This window comes from Phocoena sinus, chromosome 4, assembly GCF_008692025.1.
Source record: "Phocoena sinus isolate mPhoSin1 chromosome 4, mPhoSin1.pri, whole genome shotgun sequence".
Classification (NCBI taxonomy): Eukaryota; Metazoa; Chordata; class Mammalia; order Artiodactyla; family Phocoenidae; genus Phocoena; species Phocoena sinus.
The window spans coordinates 139675825-139693063 of NC_045766.1; the positions used below are offsets into that span (position 1 = coordinate 139675825).

Sequence of the window (17239 nt, forward strand, 5' to 3'; positions counted from 1 at the left end):
TACCCCCAAAAGTCAGTTTGAAACAAATTGATTTTTAAGTTGGTATTATAATTCTTTTCACTCAATTTTGCTCACAAATGTTACTAGGTTTTTCAGTTTCGCCACATATCAGAAAATTTTTTTGACATGTTTATTTCTCAAAGTAGAATATAGTTATTTCTTGCCATTAATGTCAGCAACTATAGAAAACTTCTCTTAAGTCACAAGGATTCAGTATGGTTGCTGTTTTGGAAATAGTTACCATTCTGAGTTATCTATACTAAGACTCATGTATTGACAGGCAAAATGTTAATGGACGAAGTATGGAGATTGAGAACAGGATGACTAAGAAAAGATGCTATCTCTTACGGCAGACCTGCTAAAAAAAGACTCCATTATTTACTCTGATAGTATTGCTAGAGAAGCAGTTTCTGCCAGATCACAGGTTGGCTATGTAGTTGTCCATTTTAAATTTCCATCGCTAAAGAATGGCAGACTTCAACAATTAGATTGCTCAACCAAATCAGCAGACCTTTAAGTTACCATATACTTTAATTACGAGAAATAAATTATTTTCCTAATTAGTTTAGCAGCCTTGTATCTGGAAAGGCAGCAAAACCCACTTTGTTCCAAAATTAGAAGGCTGACTCAGAGGCTGCTTCTAAGGTGCCTATCTTCTATCATCAATCAGTCGTGAAGGTGGACCTTCATGAACTCAGTAACTTAATAAATGTAAAAATGAACTCATCTATCAACACAATATTGAGCCTGTAAAACCAAAAAAGTATATTCATAAGGTAGGAATTGGTTTGTATAAAACAAGAGGATATATATCCTCTTATATAACACAAAAGGAATGTGCATGGTAATGAAAACAATCTATAATAAACTTGTAAAGAAATGATTCTGGTTTACATGTAACTCTGCTTAAACTGACCATGACTGAATGATTAAACATTTTCTTCTCTTAACATAATGCCCATTCATTATAAGCTTAGCTGGACTTAGTTTCTTATAAATCTCTTATTTCCTTGGATTTATCTACTACACCTTTACTTTATAGCCATTTAACTTATAAGCTGGGCCTGCCCAGCCTGCCTCTGAAGCCTCTCTACAGAAGGATACCAGATGCATTAACAAAGGCACCTTCTCATAAGAATCTACACTTCAAAACAGCATATGAAGAATCAACAATTGGCTCTCCAATGTAGCTACCTCTCATTTCACATTATCACAGAAACGGTGCAGTTTAGTACCCATTCCTTCCTTACAGAAAACTCAGTAGCTGTAAACATTTTTGTTGTTTCAAAACACATTTCAACACTTATTAATTCCAAAGATCCGAACACCATGTAGCTGCGGCATTTTGGGAATTAGCACACTCAGGAGAGCAGCTGTGTTTAAGAAGAAGTGAGTTGGATCATACTTCGTATAGAAACTTGCCAGAAAATATAGAATTATTGGAGAAATTGTGAAAAACTTCCGTGAAGATGTAAACTGTACTCCATAGTCCAGTTGTGCCCAGTGAGTTAGGAGCCTCGCTTTACCCTGGTCAGGAGTTTCAAATGGCGTTCCTTTTACTGCAGGCAAAAATACATACATCCCCAGATTATGTATACCATTTGTTAAGGTCCAGGCAACAGGAATACTGAGTAAAACGATATGAAGCAAGCCAACTCCCAAAGCATATGTCATCCACATACCCCGGCTGTTCATTACACGGGTATTTGGATTCACCTCGCTGTGGGCAACTCCAACATTCACGTTTGCGATTTAACGTAGTGTTGTGTCCATAAAGAGTGTTCAGAGTTCAAATCACTCCTTCATGAGTACTGAAGCCGCCGCCCCACTCCCGGCGGCTGGCTCGGCACAGCGTCAACTCCGCTGCTGGGAGCACACATTTTTACCCCACAGAATTTTGGAGCTGAAGATTTTTCCCTCTCCACCTAAGTTCTTCCGAGAATTTTTCTGACAATTTGCCTCCAATCTAAGGACTGTGAAACCCTCTTATGCCCAATATACAAAAGAGTCTCTGGGTATTACAGATTCACACAAGAACAAAGCCATCACATAATTAAAGGGCCCACAGCACCTTTAAATTTCCACTAACACCCGATTCTTTCGATTCAAACCCTTTGTATGTTAAGAGACATGCAAAGGATAAACTGATTTTAGCAAGAGAAAGCACTCAGCAAAATGACTACCCCATAGCAAGTGCTCAGTTAATAAGAGCGAAAAATCAATGAGCCACCTACAACCTGCTTCCTGTAGTCACTAAAATAGTAACCACTTAAAAACTCAAAAGAGACGAATAAACACTAAAAAGAAAGTTTAATGCCTGCAGCCCACTTCAGTTTTCCCCTACCCCCAATTTCTACCTTAATGTCTGATGATCTAAGCCAGACTTCAACCCTGGATCATATCACAGCACTAGACCTGTGGGTTCTAGAATCAAGGCAGTAACTATACCACATCGCCAGAAGGGCCATTGTCGGTGGTTGTCAAAGTGTGGTCTATCCAGAGACCCCCGGGAGTCTCAGACTCTTTCAGGGACTCCATGAGGTCAAAGCCAGTTTTATAGTAACACTAAGACCTGTCTTTCTCACTCTCACTCTCTCAATATACTGTGGAGTTTTCCAGAAGATTTGTGACATGTGATATTGCAACGGATTGAAAATAAAGGCAGGAATGAGAAAGAATCCAGCTGTCTTCCAGCAGGCCAGCCATTAAAGAGACTTGAAAAAAAATGCAAAGAAATGCTGCTCTTCCTAGTAGACGACTTTGTTTTGGAAAATATAGTTTTTTAATAAAATATATTATTTATGTCAACCTGTAACGGGCCTATTAATTTTTAGTCAATAAAGTATATTTAAAATTTCACAGTTTTACTTTCTAATACAGTAAAAATGCTCTGGTTAGCACAGTCCACAAAAACAAAAGCTCTTGGTGGTCTTTAGTAATTTTTAAGAGTGTGAAGGGGTTCCAAAACCAACAAGTTTGAGAACCCCTGCCCTGTATGACAATGATATGCTGGTTATCAGTTCCTTTGTCTGAAGTTCTAGGGGGTCAGCCAGCCTGTGGACTTAGTCACACTTACATTCCCAGCACCCGCACAGCACCTGCATGCGGTGGTGCCCAGTGTGTGAAGGAGGGAGGAGGGGAGGGGGCAGGGCAGACCCGAGGACCTTTCCATCAATTATCACTAAGTAGTGCAAATAAGGCACAGGTAGGAAAACACACCGAGAGAACATGGAAAGTTGCTTGGGGTGAATCGCTCACCATGAAGAAAATAAGCAAATGGAAAAAGACTTGGAGATCTATGTCGAAAGGAAGGGAAGGCAGGAAACACAGAAACAGATATTCGTGTCCCAGCTAGGCTTGTCTGGCGCATCTAGTCCAACCCCCTCACAGCTGCTGACGCTCCAAGAAGAGCACCTTCGCATGTGACCCACCCCCAGCCCCAAGCCTGGGCAGCCAGCTGTACCCAGGTTTCTGGGACCACCCTCAACTGTGCACCACACACCCTCACCCACGTGCCCCTATGGTTCTGATAAGAATGTATCTCGGAGGGGAACGGAGTCAAGATGGTGGTGTGGGAAGACAGGGAGTTAGCGTCTCCCCACAACTAAGGCTTCTGCCAGCAGCTGGTGGGGGACACTGACCCCCAAGGAGACGGGAGGAACCCCAGAGTGAACTGGCAGGACGTAGGGGGACTGAGGGGGGAGGAGAAGTGGAGGCCAGACAAGACCGGTGCCGCTGAGGCCCTGAGATCAGGAGACGCAGGTGGGAGGGACTCTCTAGGAAGAGCAAGAGAGGAGCAGAGGGCTTCCCTGGTGGCGCAGTGGTTGAGAGTCCACCTGCCGATGCAGGGGACACGGGTTCGTGCCCCGGTCTGGGAAGATCCCACATGCCGCGGAGCGGCTGAGCCTGCGCGTCCGGAGCCTGTGCTCCGCAACAGTGAGAGGCCCGCGTAGCGCAAAAAAAAAAAAAAAGAGAGGAGCAGAGGGAGATTGCCCCACCCGCTCGGCCTGGGGAGCCTGCTGAACTCCCAAGCCAGTACCCCCCCTCCAAAGCCCCATGCAGGCCATGTGGGCCCTGGGGGCATAGGAGGGAGGCTGGGGAGGTCAGAAGAGGCAGGTGGGAGGGGCCCTCCCAGACCCCAGATTGGAGGAGCAGGAGAGGAGAGGAGGGCGTTTGCCACGCCCACTCGAGTCCAGGAAGCTTGCCGGGCTCCCAGGTGAGGTCCCCGCCCTCTGGTCCCCACCCTCTGGGGGGTACACCTGGGACCCATCTGTTCCTTGAGCCTAAACCTCACCCCCCACAGCTCCCAGCGCCTTTTCCAGCCCTGTGGGTCCTGAGCATAGGCCCCCCTCACCACCCAAACCTCACCCTTGCTTAGGCCCCACCCACCACAGCCAAGGCCTTCCCCCTCAACCTTTTTTTTTTCTTTTTCTTTTCCTTCCTCCTCTTTTTTACTATGTGGTACCAATGTACCTTCCGGTTATTGATTCATCTGTATTTTTATTTTTATATTCTTTCTAACATACCTGTTAGTTTCCTAGTCTAATTTTATTTTTTAATTTGTTATTGTTCTCTCTCTTTTTTTTTTTTCCTCCCTGCACAGCTTGCAGGATCTTGATTTGGGAGCCCAGGGTCGGGCAGAAACTCCTGCAATGGGAGCTCTGAGTCCGAACCACTGGACTAACAGAGAACCTCAGACCACAGGGACTATTCATTGGAGTGAGGTCTCACAGGGTTCCTCATCTCAGCACCAAGACTCAGCTCTACCCAATAGCCTACAAACTCCAGTGTTGGAAACCTCAGGCCAAACAACCAGTAAAACAGGAACACAATCCCACTCATAAAAAAAAAAAAAAGAAATGGCAAAAAAATATGTCACAGATGAAGCAGCAAGGTAAAAACCTACAAGACCAAATAAATGAAGAGGAAATAGGCAATCTACCTGAAAAAAGAATTCAGAGTAATGATAGTAAAGATGATCCAGAATCTCAGAAACAGAATGGAAGCACAGATTAAGAAAATACAAGAAATGTTTAACAATGATTTAGAAGAACTAAAGAACAAGCAAACAGAGATGAACAACACAATAACTGAAATGAAAAATACGAATCAATAACAGAATAACAGAGGCAGAGGAACAAATAAATGAGCTGGAAGACAAAACGGTGGAAATAACTGCCAAGGAGCAGAATAAAGAAAAAAGAAAGAAAAGAATTGAAGACAGCCTAAGAGACCTCTGACACAACACTAAACGCACCAATATTTGAATTATAGGGGTCCCAGAAGAAGAAGAGAAAAAGAAAGGGTCAGAGAAAATATTTGAAGAGATTATAGTGTAAAACTTCCCTAACATGGGAAAGGAAATAGTCACCCAAGTCCAGGAAGCATAGAGAGCCCCATACAGGATAAACCCTACGAAAAACACACCAAGATACATATTAATCAAACTAACAAAAATTAAATTCAAAGAAAAAATATTAAAAACAACAAAGGAAAAACAAAAAATAACATACAAAGGAATCCCCATAAGGTTATCAGTTGATTTTTCAGTGGAAACTCTGCAGGCCAGAAGGGAATGGCAGGAAATACTTAAAGTGATGAAAGAGAACAACCTACAACCAAGATTACTCTACCCAGCAAGGATCTCATTCAGATTTGATGAAGAAGTCAAAAGCTTTTCAGAAAAATAAAAGCTAATAGAATTCAGAACTACCAAACCAGCTTTACAACGAATGCTAAAGGAACTTCTCTAAGTGGGAAACACAAGAGAAGAAAAAGACCCATGAAACAAACCCAAAACAATTAAGAAAAAGGTAATAGGAACATACATATCGATAATAACCTTGAATGTAAATGGATGAAATGCCCCAACCAAGAGACACAGACTGGCTGAATGGCTACAAAAACAAGACCCATATATATGTTGCCTACAAGAGACCCACTTCAGACCCAGGGACACATGCATACTGAGAGTGAAAGAATGGAAAAAGATATGCCATGTAAATGGAAATCAAAAGAAAGCTGGAATAGCAATACTTGTATAAGATAAAATAGACTTTAAAATAAAGAATGTTACAAGAAATAAGGAGGGACACTACATAATGATCAAAGGATCAATCCAAGAAGAAGATATAACAATTATAAATGTTTATGCACTCAACATAGGAGCACCTCAATACATAAGGTAAATGCTAACAACCATGAAAGGAGAAATCGACAGTAACACAATAATAGTAGGGGACTTTAACATCCCACTTACACCAATGGACAGATCATCCAAACAGAAAATAAATAAGGAAACACAAGCTTTAAATGACACAGCAGACCAGATAGATCTAATTGATATTTATAGGAGATTCCACCCAAAAGTGGCAGAATACACTTTCTTCTCAAGTACACATGGAACATTCTCCAGGATAGATCACATCTTGTTTCATAAATCAAGCCTCAGAAAATTTAAGAAAATTGAAATTGTATCAAGCATCTTTTCTGACCACAACACTATGAGACTGGAAATCAATTACAGGAAAAAAAACTGTAAAAAACACAAATACATGGAGGCTAAACAATGTGCTACTAAATAACCAAGAGATCACTGAAGAAATCAAAGAAGAAATTTTAAAAATACATAGAAACAAATGACAACAAAAACACAATGACCCAAAACCTATGGGATGCAGCAAAACCAGTTCTAAAAGGGAAGTTTATAGCAATTCAATCTCACCTCAAGAAACAAGAAAAATCTCAAATAAACAACCTAACCCTGCACTTAAAACAACTAGAGAAAGAAGATCCGAGAAAACCCAAAGTCAGTAGAAGGAAAGAAATCATAAAGATCAGAGCAGAAATAAACGAAATAGAAACAAACAAACAAAAAAAAAAACAATGGCAAAGATCAATAAAGCTAAAAGCTGGTTCTTTGAAAAGATAAACAAAGCTGACACACCCTTAGCCAGATTCATCAAAAAAAAGAGAGAGAGGACACAAATCAATAAAATTAGAAATGAAAAAGGAGAAATCACAACTGACTCTGCAGAAATAAAAAGGATTATGAGAGACTACTACAAACAACTATATGCCAGTAAAATGGACAACCATGAAGAAATGGACAAATTCTCGGAAAGGTACAATTTTCCAAGACTGAACCAGGAAGAATTAGAAAATATAAACAGACCTATCACAAGTAATGAAATTGAAACTGTAATTAAAAATCTTCCACAAACAAAAGCCCAGGACCAGATGGCTTCACAGGTGAATTCTATCAAATATTTAGAGAAGAGCTAACACCAATCCTTCTCAAACTCTTCCAAAAAATTGCAGAGGGAGAAACACTCCCAAATTCATTCTACAAAACCACCATCACTCTAATACCAAAACCAGAAAAAGACATCACAAAAAAAGAAAATTATAGACCAATATCACTGATGAACATAGATGCAAAAATCCTCAACAAAATACTAGCAAACAGAATCCAACAGCACATTAAAAGGATCATACACCATGATCAAGTGGGATTTATCCCAGGGATGCAAGGATTCTTCAAAATACACAAATCAATCAATGTGATACACCACATTAACAAATTAAGGAATAAAAACCATATGATTATCTCAATAGATGCAGAAAAAGCTTTCGACAAAATTCAACACCCATTTATGATAAAAACCCTCCAGAAAGTAGGCATAGAGGGAATTTTCCTCAACATAATAAAGGCCATATATGACAAACCCACAGCCAACATTGTTCTCAATGGTGAAAAACTGAAACTATTTCCACCAAGATCAGGAACAAGACAAGGTTGCCCACTCCCACCACTATTATTCAACACAGTTTTGGAAGTTTTAGCCACAGCAATCAGATAAGAAAAGGAAATAAAAGGAATCCAAATCGGAAAAGAAGAAATAAAGATGTCACTGTTTGCAGATGACATGATACTATACATAGAGAATCCTAAAGATGCTACCAGAAAACTACTAGAGCTAATCAATGAATTTGGTAGAGTAGCAGGATACAAAATTAATGCACAGATATCTCTTTCATTCCTATACCCTAAAGATGAAAAATCAGAAAGAGAAATTAAGGAAACACTCCCATTTACCATTGCAACAAAAAGAATAAAATACCTAGGAATAAACCTACATAAGGAGACAAAAGACCTGTACTCAGAAAACTATAAGACACTGATGAAAGAAATCAAAGATGACACAAACAGATGGAGAGATATACCATGTTCTTGGATTGGAAGAATCAACATTGTGAAAATAACTGTACTACCCAAAGCAATCTACAGATTCAATACAATCCCTATCAAACTACCAATGGCATTCTTCACAGAATTAGAACAAAAAATCTTACAATTCGTGTGGAAACACAAAAGACCCTGAATAGCCAAAGCAATCTTGAGGAAGAAAAACAGAGCTGGAGGAATCAGGCTCCCCAACTTCAAACTTTATCACAAAGCTACAGTAATCAAGACAGTATGGTACTGGCACAAAAACAGAAATATAGATCAATGGTATAGGATAGAATGCCCAGAAATAAACCCACGCACATATGGGCACCTAATTTATGACAAAGGAGGCAAAAACATACAATGGAGAAAAGACAGCCTCTTCAATAAGTGGTGCTGGGAAAACTGGACAGCTACATGTAAAAGAATGAAGTTAGAACACTCCCTAACACCATACACAAAAATAAACTCAAAATGGATTAAAGGGCTTCCCTGGTGGCACAGTGGTTGAAGGTCCGCCTGCCGATGCAGGGTACACAGGTTCATGCTCTGGTCCAAGGAAGATCCCACATGCCTCGGAGCAGCTAGGCCCGTGAGCCATGGCCACTGAGCCTGCACTCCCAGAGCCTGTACTCCGCAACGGGAGAGGCCACAACAGTGAGAGACCCGCGTACCGCAAAAAAAAAAAAAAAAAAAAAAGCATTAAATACTTAAATGTAAGACCAGACACTATAAAACTTTTAGAGGAAAACATAGGAAAAACACTCTTTGACATAAACCACAGCATGATCTTTTTTGACCCACCTCCTAGAGTAACTGAAATAAAAACAGAAATAAATAAATGGGACTTAATTAAACTTAAAAGCTTTTGCCCAGCAAAGGAAACCATAAACAAGACAAAAAGACAGCCCTCAGAATGGGAGAAAACATTTGCAAATGAAACAACAGACAAAGGATTAATCTCCAAAATATGCAAACAGCTTATGGAGCTCAATATCAAAGAAACAAACAATCCAGTGAAAAAATGGGTGGAAGACCTAAATAGACATTTCACCAAGGAAGACATACAGATGGCCAAGAGGCACATGAAAAGATGCTCAACATCACTAATTATTAGAGAAAGGCAAATCAAAACTACAATGAGGTTATCACTTCATGCCAGTCAGAATGGCCATTATCAAAAAAGCTAGAAACAATAAATGCTGGAAAGGGTGTGGTGAAAAGGGAACCCTCCTACACTGTTGGTGGGAATGTAAATTGATACAACCACTATGGAAAACATTATGGAGGTTCCTTAAAAAACTAAAAATAGAACTACCATATGACTCAGCAATCCCACTCCTGGGCATATACCCTGAGAAAACCATAATTCAAAAAGAGACATGCACCACAATGTTCCTTGCAACACTATTTACAATAGCCAGGACATGGAAGCAACCTAAGTGTCCATCGACAGATGAATGGATAAAGAAGATGTGGCATATATATACGATGGAATGTTACTCAGCCATAAAAAGAAACAAAATTGAGTTATTTATAGTGAGGTGGATAGACCTAGAGTCTGTCATACAGAGTGAAGTAAGTCCAAAAGAGAAAAACAAATACCATATGCTAACTCATATATATATGGAATCTAAAAAAAAAAAAAAAATGGTACTGATGAACCTAGTTGCAGGGCAGGAATAAAGAGGTAGACATAGAATGGACTTCATGACACGGGGTGAGCGGGGAAGCTGGGGTGAAGTGAGAGTAGCATCAACATATATACACTACAGAACGTAAAATCGATAGCTAGTGGGAAGCAGCCGCATAGCACAAGATCGGCTTGGTGCTTTGCAATGACCTAGAGGGGTTGGATAGGGAGGGTAGGAGGGAGGCTCAAGAGGGAGGGGATATGCGGACATGTTTATGCATATGGCTGATTCACTTTGTTGTGCAACAGAAACTAAGATGGTATTGTGAAACAATTATACTCCAATAAAGATCTATTTAAAAAAAAAACAAAAAACAATGTATCTGGGACACATGGTGCTGTTGCCCTGGGTGCCCATCGCTGAGTGTGCCTGGGCACTTAGCTGAAGTGCTGCCATTCTGCCCTCCTGTGAACACCCCACCAGCAAGGCCTGAGGGCTCCTCTATCCACTCTCCAACACTTGGTATTAGAAGTCTTCCTAATTTTGCCTAATGGATTTAAAGTGATATCTTATTCTTTTGCTTTGCATTTTTCCCATTCCCATTCCTATAGAGTGTCTCCTAAGCTTAAGCACCTTTGGAGGTCTGCCTCTCCTGTAAATCACCTGTTTATATCCTTCACCTTTTTTTCCAGTAGAATTTCTTCTTCTTCTTTTTTTTTTTTAAATTTTATTTATTTTTGGCTGTGTTGGTCTTCATTGCTGTGCGTGGCCTTTCTCTAGTTGTAGTGAGCGGGGTCTACTCTTTGTTGTGGTGCATGGGCTCCTCATTGTGGTGGCTTCTCTTGTTGCGGCGCATGGGCTCTAGACGTGTGGTCTTCAGTAGTTGTGGCTCACGGGCTCTAGAGCACAGGCTCAGTAGTTGTGGTGCTCCGGTTTAATTGCTCCGTGGCATGTGGGATCTTCCCGGACCAGGGATCGAACCCAGGTCCCCTTGCATTCACAGGCGGATTCTTAAGCACTGCGCCACCAGGGAAGTCCTCTTCTTTTTTTTTAATTGAAATATAATTGATTTACATTGTTGTGTTAGTTCCTGGTGTACAGCACAGTGATCCAGTTTTATATATATATACTTTTTTCTTTTTCATATTCTTTTCCTTTATGGCTTATTACAAGGTATTGAATATATTTCCCTGTGCTATACAGTAGGTCCTTGTTGGTTATCTATTTTATATACAGTAGTGTGTATATGTTAATCCCAAACTCCTAATTCATCCCTCCCCCACCCCCTTTCCCCTTTTCGTAACCATAAGTTTGTTTTGTATATCTGTGAGTCTGTTTCTGTTTTGTAGTTAAGTCCATTTGTATCAGATTTTAGATTCCACATGTAAGTGATATCATATGGTATTTGCCTTTCTTTCTTTTAAACCAGTTTCTGAAATAAAGTCATTCTACCAGTTAGTCTTTAAGTCTCTGCTGGCTTATGCATTCAAGAGTCTTTTTTATTGAAGTATGGTTGGTATACAATGTTGTGTTAATTTCTGCTGAACTTATTTGTAAATGAGTTCATTTGTATCATATTTTAGATTCCACATATAAGTGGAATGATATTTGTCTTTCTCTGTCTTACTTCACTTAGTATGAGAATATCTAGGGCCATCCATGTTGCTGCAAATGGCATTATTTCACAGGACTCCTTCTCTGTCTTACTGGTTTGTAGGTGTTTCTTGTATATTCTTTATTAGTTTCAGCTGTGGACACATCTTTCTGCAACCTGACACCTTCTCCAATCTGTCTTCTTTCTCTAACTTTGTCCATGAGGTCCTCATGGGCAATAGGTTTTATTGATTTTTGTTTGTTTGTTTGTGATGTGAGCTTTTAAACTTTGGCTTACTAATCCTTTTCCCTCTCTAAGGCCAAAGACATCCTCCTACATCTTCTTCTATTGAATTTATGGTTTTATGGTTCACATTTAGGTCTTTACTCCAGTGGGAGTCAAAGCTGGTAATGAAGTTATCTTTACATTGCAAAACAAGCCGTTCAGTAGCCAATGTATAAAAGCCAGGCATTTCCTTGCAATGGCCAGAGAGTCCCCGTCTTGAGCCTGTACCTCTGGGGACAGCTCAGCAGGTATGTTCTAAATTCCAATGGCTGAAGGCTTTACGGAGGCTCCTTCTAATGGAGCTGTTCCATCCGGAGCCCCCCGGCAAGAACACCTATGCACGCCTTCCTCCCCAGGACAAACCCCACTGAGCCCCAGTATGTTGGGACCATCTTAGTTCATGGTTTCCAAGAAAACCCAATTTGTGGTTCCAATGTGGCAGGAGAAGGTATCAGAGTAGTACATGAAATACCTACATATTCCAATAACCAGCACCTGCTCTCTGCTAGAAACTGTCGTAAGCACTTAGCACCCTTTATCCCAGGATCTTTCTTGTGGTGTAAGGTCTCATTGAAGCCTCAGTGGAGACATTCCAGGGAGTGATGAGACATGGCTGGTGAGAATTCATCAGGTGCAGAACATGAAGTGACACACATTACACCCCGAGAAACCAATGTCATTGGTCAACCTTCCGGCATCTGCTACAGGAAACCATTCATGGCTTGTACATCCTTTGAGCCCAGCCCTTTGCTTGAGGGTCCTGGTAACAGCGTGACTGCTTGAAACCCAACTGGGGCAAATGCAGAGCCATGGCAAGAAATGCTCGCTGTTAATGTTGTAACACAAAGCGGAATCTAAAAAATAAAAAATTCACGAGCTTCCCTGGTGGCACAGTGGTTAGGAATCTGCCTGCCAGTGCAGGGGACACAGGTTCGAGCCCTGGTCTGGGAAGATCCCACATTCTGCAGAGCAAATAAGCCTGTGCGCCGCAGCTACTGAGCCTGTGCTCTACAGTCCGTGCTCCACAGCAAGAGAAGCCACTGCAGTGAGAAGCCCGCGCCTGGCAAGGAAGACCCAACGCAGCCAAAAATAAAATAAATAAATTTATAAAAACTAATTAATTAATTTAAAAGTCACCAAGGGGGGAAAGCAGCAGGGGGGTGGTGGTGGGATGAATTCGGAGAGTAGGATTGACATGTATACACTAATATGTATAAAATGAATAACTAATAAGAACCTGCTGTATAAAAAAATAAATAAAATAAAATTCAAAAAAATAAAAATAAAAGTCAAACTCATAGAAACAGAGAGTAGAATGGTGATTGCCAGGGGCTGGGGGTGGGGGAAACAGGAGAGGCTGGTAAAAGGGTACAAACTGAGTTATGAGGAAGGTCTAAGGATCGAATGTATAACATGGTGACTCATTTAGAATACTGTGTTGACTAATTGAAATTTGCTGAAAGAGTGGAACTTAAGTGTTCTCAAAAAAAGAGAGAGTAAATATGTGAGGTGTTGGATGTGTGGTAATTAGCAGGATGGTGGGAATCTTTCACAAAGTATACAGATATCTAATCACCATATTGTACATTTTAAATACATTACAATTTTATTTGTCAACCATACCTCAATAAAACAAAAAATAAAGCTGTAGTCACGTGTCGAGTGGGGTTCTCCCCATCCCCCAGACCTCGACGACGTCAGCTTGGACCCCCAATTCCACGTCAGATGCGGCAGTGTGAGGTCCTCTCCAATCATCCAATGGTTTCCTGAAGTTTCAGCCTCCAGGCCCCGGCCCCGGGGCAAGGTCTCCAGCATGTGAACACACAAGTACACATGAAAACCCAAGCATAATAACAAATGCTGGAGAGGATGTGGAGAAAGGGAACCCTCCTACACTGTTGGTGGGAATGAAAGTTGGTGCAGCCACTATGGAGAACAGTACAGAGGTTCCTCAGAAAACTAAAAATAGAGTTACCATAAGATCCAGCAATCCCACTCCTGGGCATATACCTGGACAAAACTATAATTCAAAAAGAGACATGCACCCCTATGCTCATAGCAGCACTATTCACAATAGCCAAGACACGGCAACAACCTAAATGTCCATCGACAGATGAATGGATAAAGAAGATGTGGTACATATATACAATGGAATACTACTCAGCCATAAAAAAGAACAAAATAATGCCATCCGCAGCAACATGGATGGACCTAGAGATGATCATACTAAGTGAAGTAAGTCAGAAAGAGAAAGACAAATACCATATAATATCACTTATATGTGGAATCTAAAAATGAGCATATCTACAGAACAGGAAAAGACTCACAGACATAGAGAACAGACCTGTGGTTGCCAAGGGGGAGGGGGTGAGAGAGGGAAGGACTGGGAGGTTGAGATTAGAAGATGCCAACGATTATATAGAGAATGGATCAACAACAAGGTCCTACTGTGTAGCACAGGGAACTAGATTCAATACCCTGTGATAAACCATAATGGAAAAGAATATTTTAAAAAAGAATGTCAGAAAAAAGAAAGAAAAGCCGAGCACAGCAAATGTGTGCACGTGTGGGCATGGGCATGCATGGCTATTCATGTGTGCGTGCGTGAACACACATGGAGAGGTACACACATGAGAGGACACATGTACGTGAACGGGCGTGAACACTCGCACAAAACCAGCTCACACAGAACACCCGTTAGGGGTGACTGGCTTCACTGCAGAGAGATGGAGAAGGGTTCAAACTGAAGTTCACCTGCAAAACTACCTCCAACTGCAGATCCTCAGCCGCCACAGCGCCACCACCCCCGTCCCCTGACCTCTCTCTCCTCCCGCTTCTTTTCTCATCCTCCTCTTCTCATCTCTGAAAAAGCAAGGGGTCTTCCTCCTACCTCAAGTTTCATGGCATTTTCCAAATATCACGACGATTTCCTCCTTGAGAAAAATTCGGCTGCCAGTCGTTCAGATGACCAATGCTTTTAAATCACTTTATATAGTAAGAAGAGATGTACAATTTCAAGAAATTCCTCTCCTGGGCTAGCCTTCCCATGTGGATTCTTTTTTTTTTCCCAAATGTTGAGCCGTCTTTTAATTTATTTATTTTTATTTTTGGCAGTGTTGGGTCTTCGTTTCTGTGCGAGGGCTTTCTCTAGTTGTGGCAAGCGGGGGCCACTCTTCATCGCGGTGCGCGGGCCTCTCACTGTCGTGGCCTCTCTTGTTGCGGACACAGGCTCCAGATGCTCCGGCTCAGTAGTTGTGGCTCATAGGCCTGGTTGCTCCGCGGCATGTGGGATCTTCCCGGGCTAGGGCTCGAACCCATGTCCCCTGCATTAGCAGGCAGATTCTCAACCACTGTGCCACCAGGGAAGCTCCCCATGTGGATTCTTGAATGATGCTGTTTGTCACCTGCCACGGAATGTTGGGTACCTCTTAACTATTTCACCCCTCATGTGTTTTTCAGGATCAGAACCAATGCCAGGATCCCAGGTGTCATGTCAGACCAAGTCGTTTGCACTCTGCCCAAGAGATTCTAAGAGAGCAACACACTGACACATTCTCAACGAACAGATAAGCAGTTCACAGGGGTGCCTGATAAATGTTTTTAATCCTCAGGATATTTTCTTACCAACCACTTTCTCCACTCCTAGTTTAGTTGCCCATGAAGTCCATTCGCTTAGAACAGGGGTTAGAAAAGCCCATGGCAATGACACAGTAAATTTGGAATCCTCAATGGCCAAAGGCTCAAGACATCTTCAATTGATATGGCCTCTCAGGAATGTAGATGAGCCTGTAATTTTAAGTACTGAACAAAAGTCTCCATGACTAACGAGGAGGAATATTATCAAGGGGCAGAGGGTTGTCCTTCCCAGGAAGAAAAGAAGCTTATCTTCGATTTTAAAGTAGGCTCATCATGGGTTGTCCCAACTGTTTGATGGGTCAAATGTCAGTATTATTTATTTTATAGCTTAAAAAGGCAACATAAATTCTCCAGTTTCACATTTTGCCCCACTGGAATCCACAGTAACAAAAATCACAAAGGAATTTCTGGACTCTTCCCACACATTCATCCAAAAAACTAATAATTAGAGCATCGGAATATGGTCCCACGCTTGGAAAGCAGTGACTGTACCAAGCGCACAAAAATTCAGGCTCAGTAGAAACTCTAAACCTGTTGAGGGACAGTTTTCCAACATTTGCAGAAGCAACTTTGAGACTTGTCACCAATAAGATCAATTTTGGCAAAGACCTCTCCACATGCCACCTCCTCCAATCTACGCAAAGATTGCAGGAACCAGGTATTAGAGCAACATATAAGTGTCTAATTCTCAGTGTTCTTGACACCTTCACAAAGACTCACCTTAGTATTAGTAGTTACTGTCTAGTTAAATATTGGTTGTGTGTGGCTGGCATGAAGGTGCTCACCACATTTTAAGTAAACAGGTTCTTTTAAAAGCATTTTCCCTTGGAGCGAAGATGCATTTCTCTTGGCCAGGTCTAAGGGAAGAGGTTGGCTTCTATTTGTAAGTTTCCAGCTCCTCAGAGCCTCACTGGGGAGTTTAGACCAGTAATGACCACCAGTGTGGTCATTAGTAGTGGTGTGAACTGGTTTCTTCCCAAGAGAATTCTGTGTCAATATCTAACAATGAAAAGAAGAAATACAGAAATACACATTGCATTTGGAAAAGTGTCCCCTTTGCCTTGTCAATTCCAATAACACATATCCTCCAAGTTACCAAATATTCAGTGTTTTACACTTCAAGGGCTGGGCAAGGATTGGCTTTTAGGAAAGAAAACTGGCTTAGGGCATATCCTACAATTGAATTAGACCCTATTGGGTGTCTACTCTGTGTCACATGTTATCTCTAACTAATAACAAACTTACCAACAAGGTACATTGATCCTGTGTTACTTGTCAAGCTCAGAAAGATTAAGTAATTTGTCCAAGGTCAACCAGCAAAGTGAAAGAACCAGAATTCTAAACTAATTTCGTCTGGTCCCAAACTATTGGGCTGTATTAGTCTTAAGCTGCCATAACAAAATATCACAAACCAGGCAGCTTGAACAATAGGAATTTATTTTATACTAATTTTGTTTTTTTTTAAAGCACTTTATTTTTTTTATTTTATTTTATTATTTATTTTGGCTGCTTTGGGTCTTTGTTGCTGTGCACAGGCTTTCTCTAGTTGGGGCAAGTGGGGGCTACTCTTCATTGCGGTGCATGGGCTTCTCACTGCAGTGGCTTCTCTTGCTGTGGAGCACGGGCTCTAGGCATGCAGGCTTCAGTAGTTGCAGCATGCGGGCTCAGTAGTTGCGGCGCACAGGCATAGTTGCTCTGCGTCATGTGGGATCTTCCTGAACCAGGGATCGAACCCGTGTCCCCTACATTGGCAGGAGGATTCTAAACCACTGCACCACCAGGGAAGTCCCTATTTTATCCTAATTTTGGAGGCTGAGAAGAAGTCCACGATCAAGGTGTCACATTGTTGGTTTCTGATGA

General features: G+C 41.4%; 1 protein-coding gene across 1 annotated transcript; it reads right to left on the minus strand.

Moving 5' to 3' along the window:
* Positions 1 to 1296: 1296 nt before the first annotated feature.
* LOC116752720 (ORM1-like protein 1) lies at positions 1297 to 1752 on the minus strand (the record flags this gene model as incomplete). The annotated part of the gene is made up of 1 exon (XM_032629457.1): positions 1297 to 1752. A coding segment is annotated over one exon (456 nt), but the record flags the coding sequence as incomplete, so codon positions are not given.
* Between the last annotated feature and the right edge of the window lie 15487 nt (positions 1753 to 17239).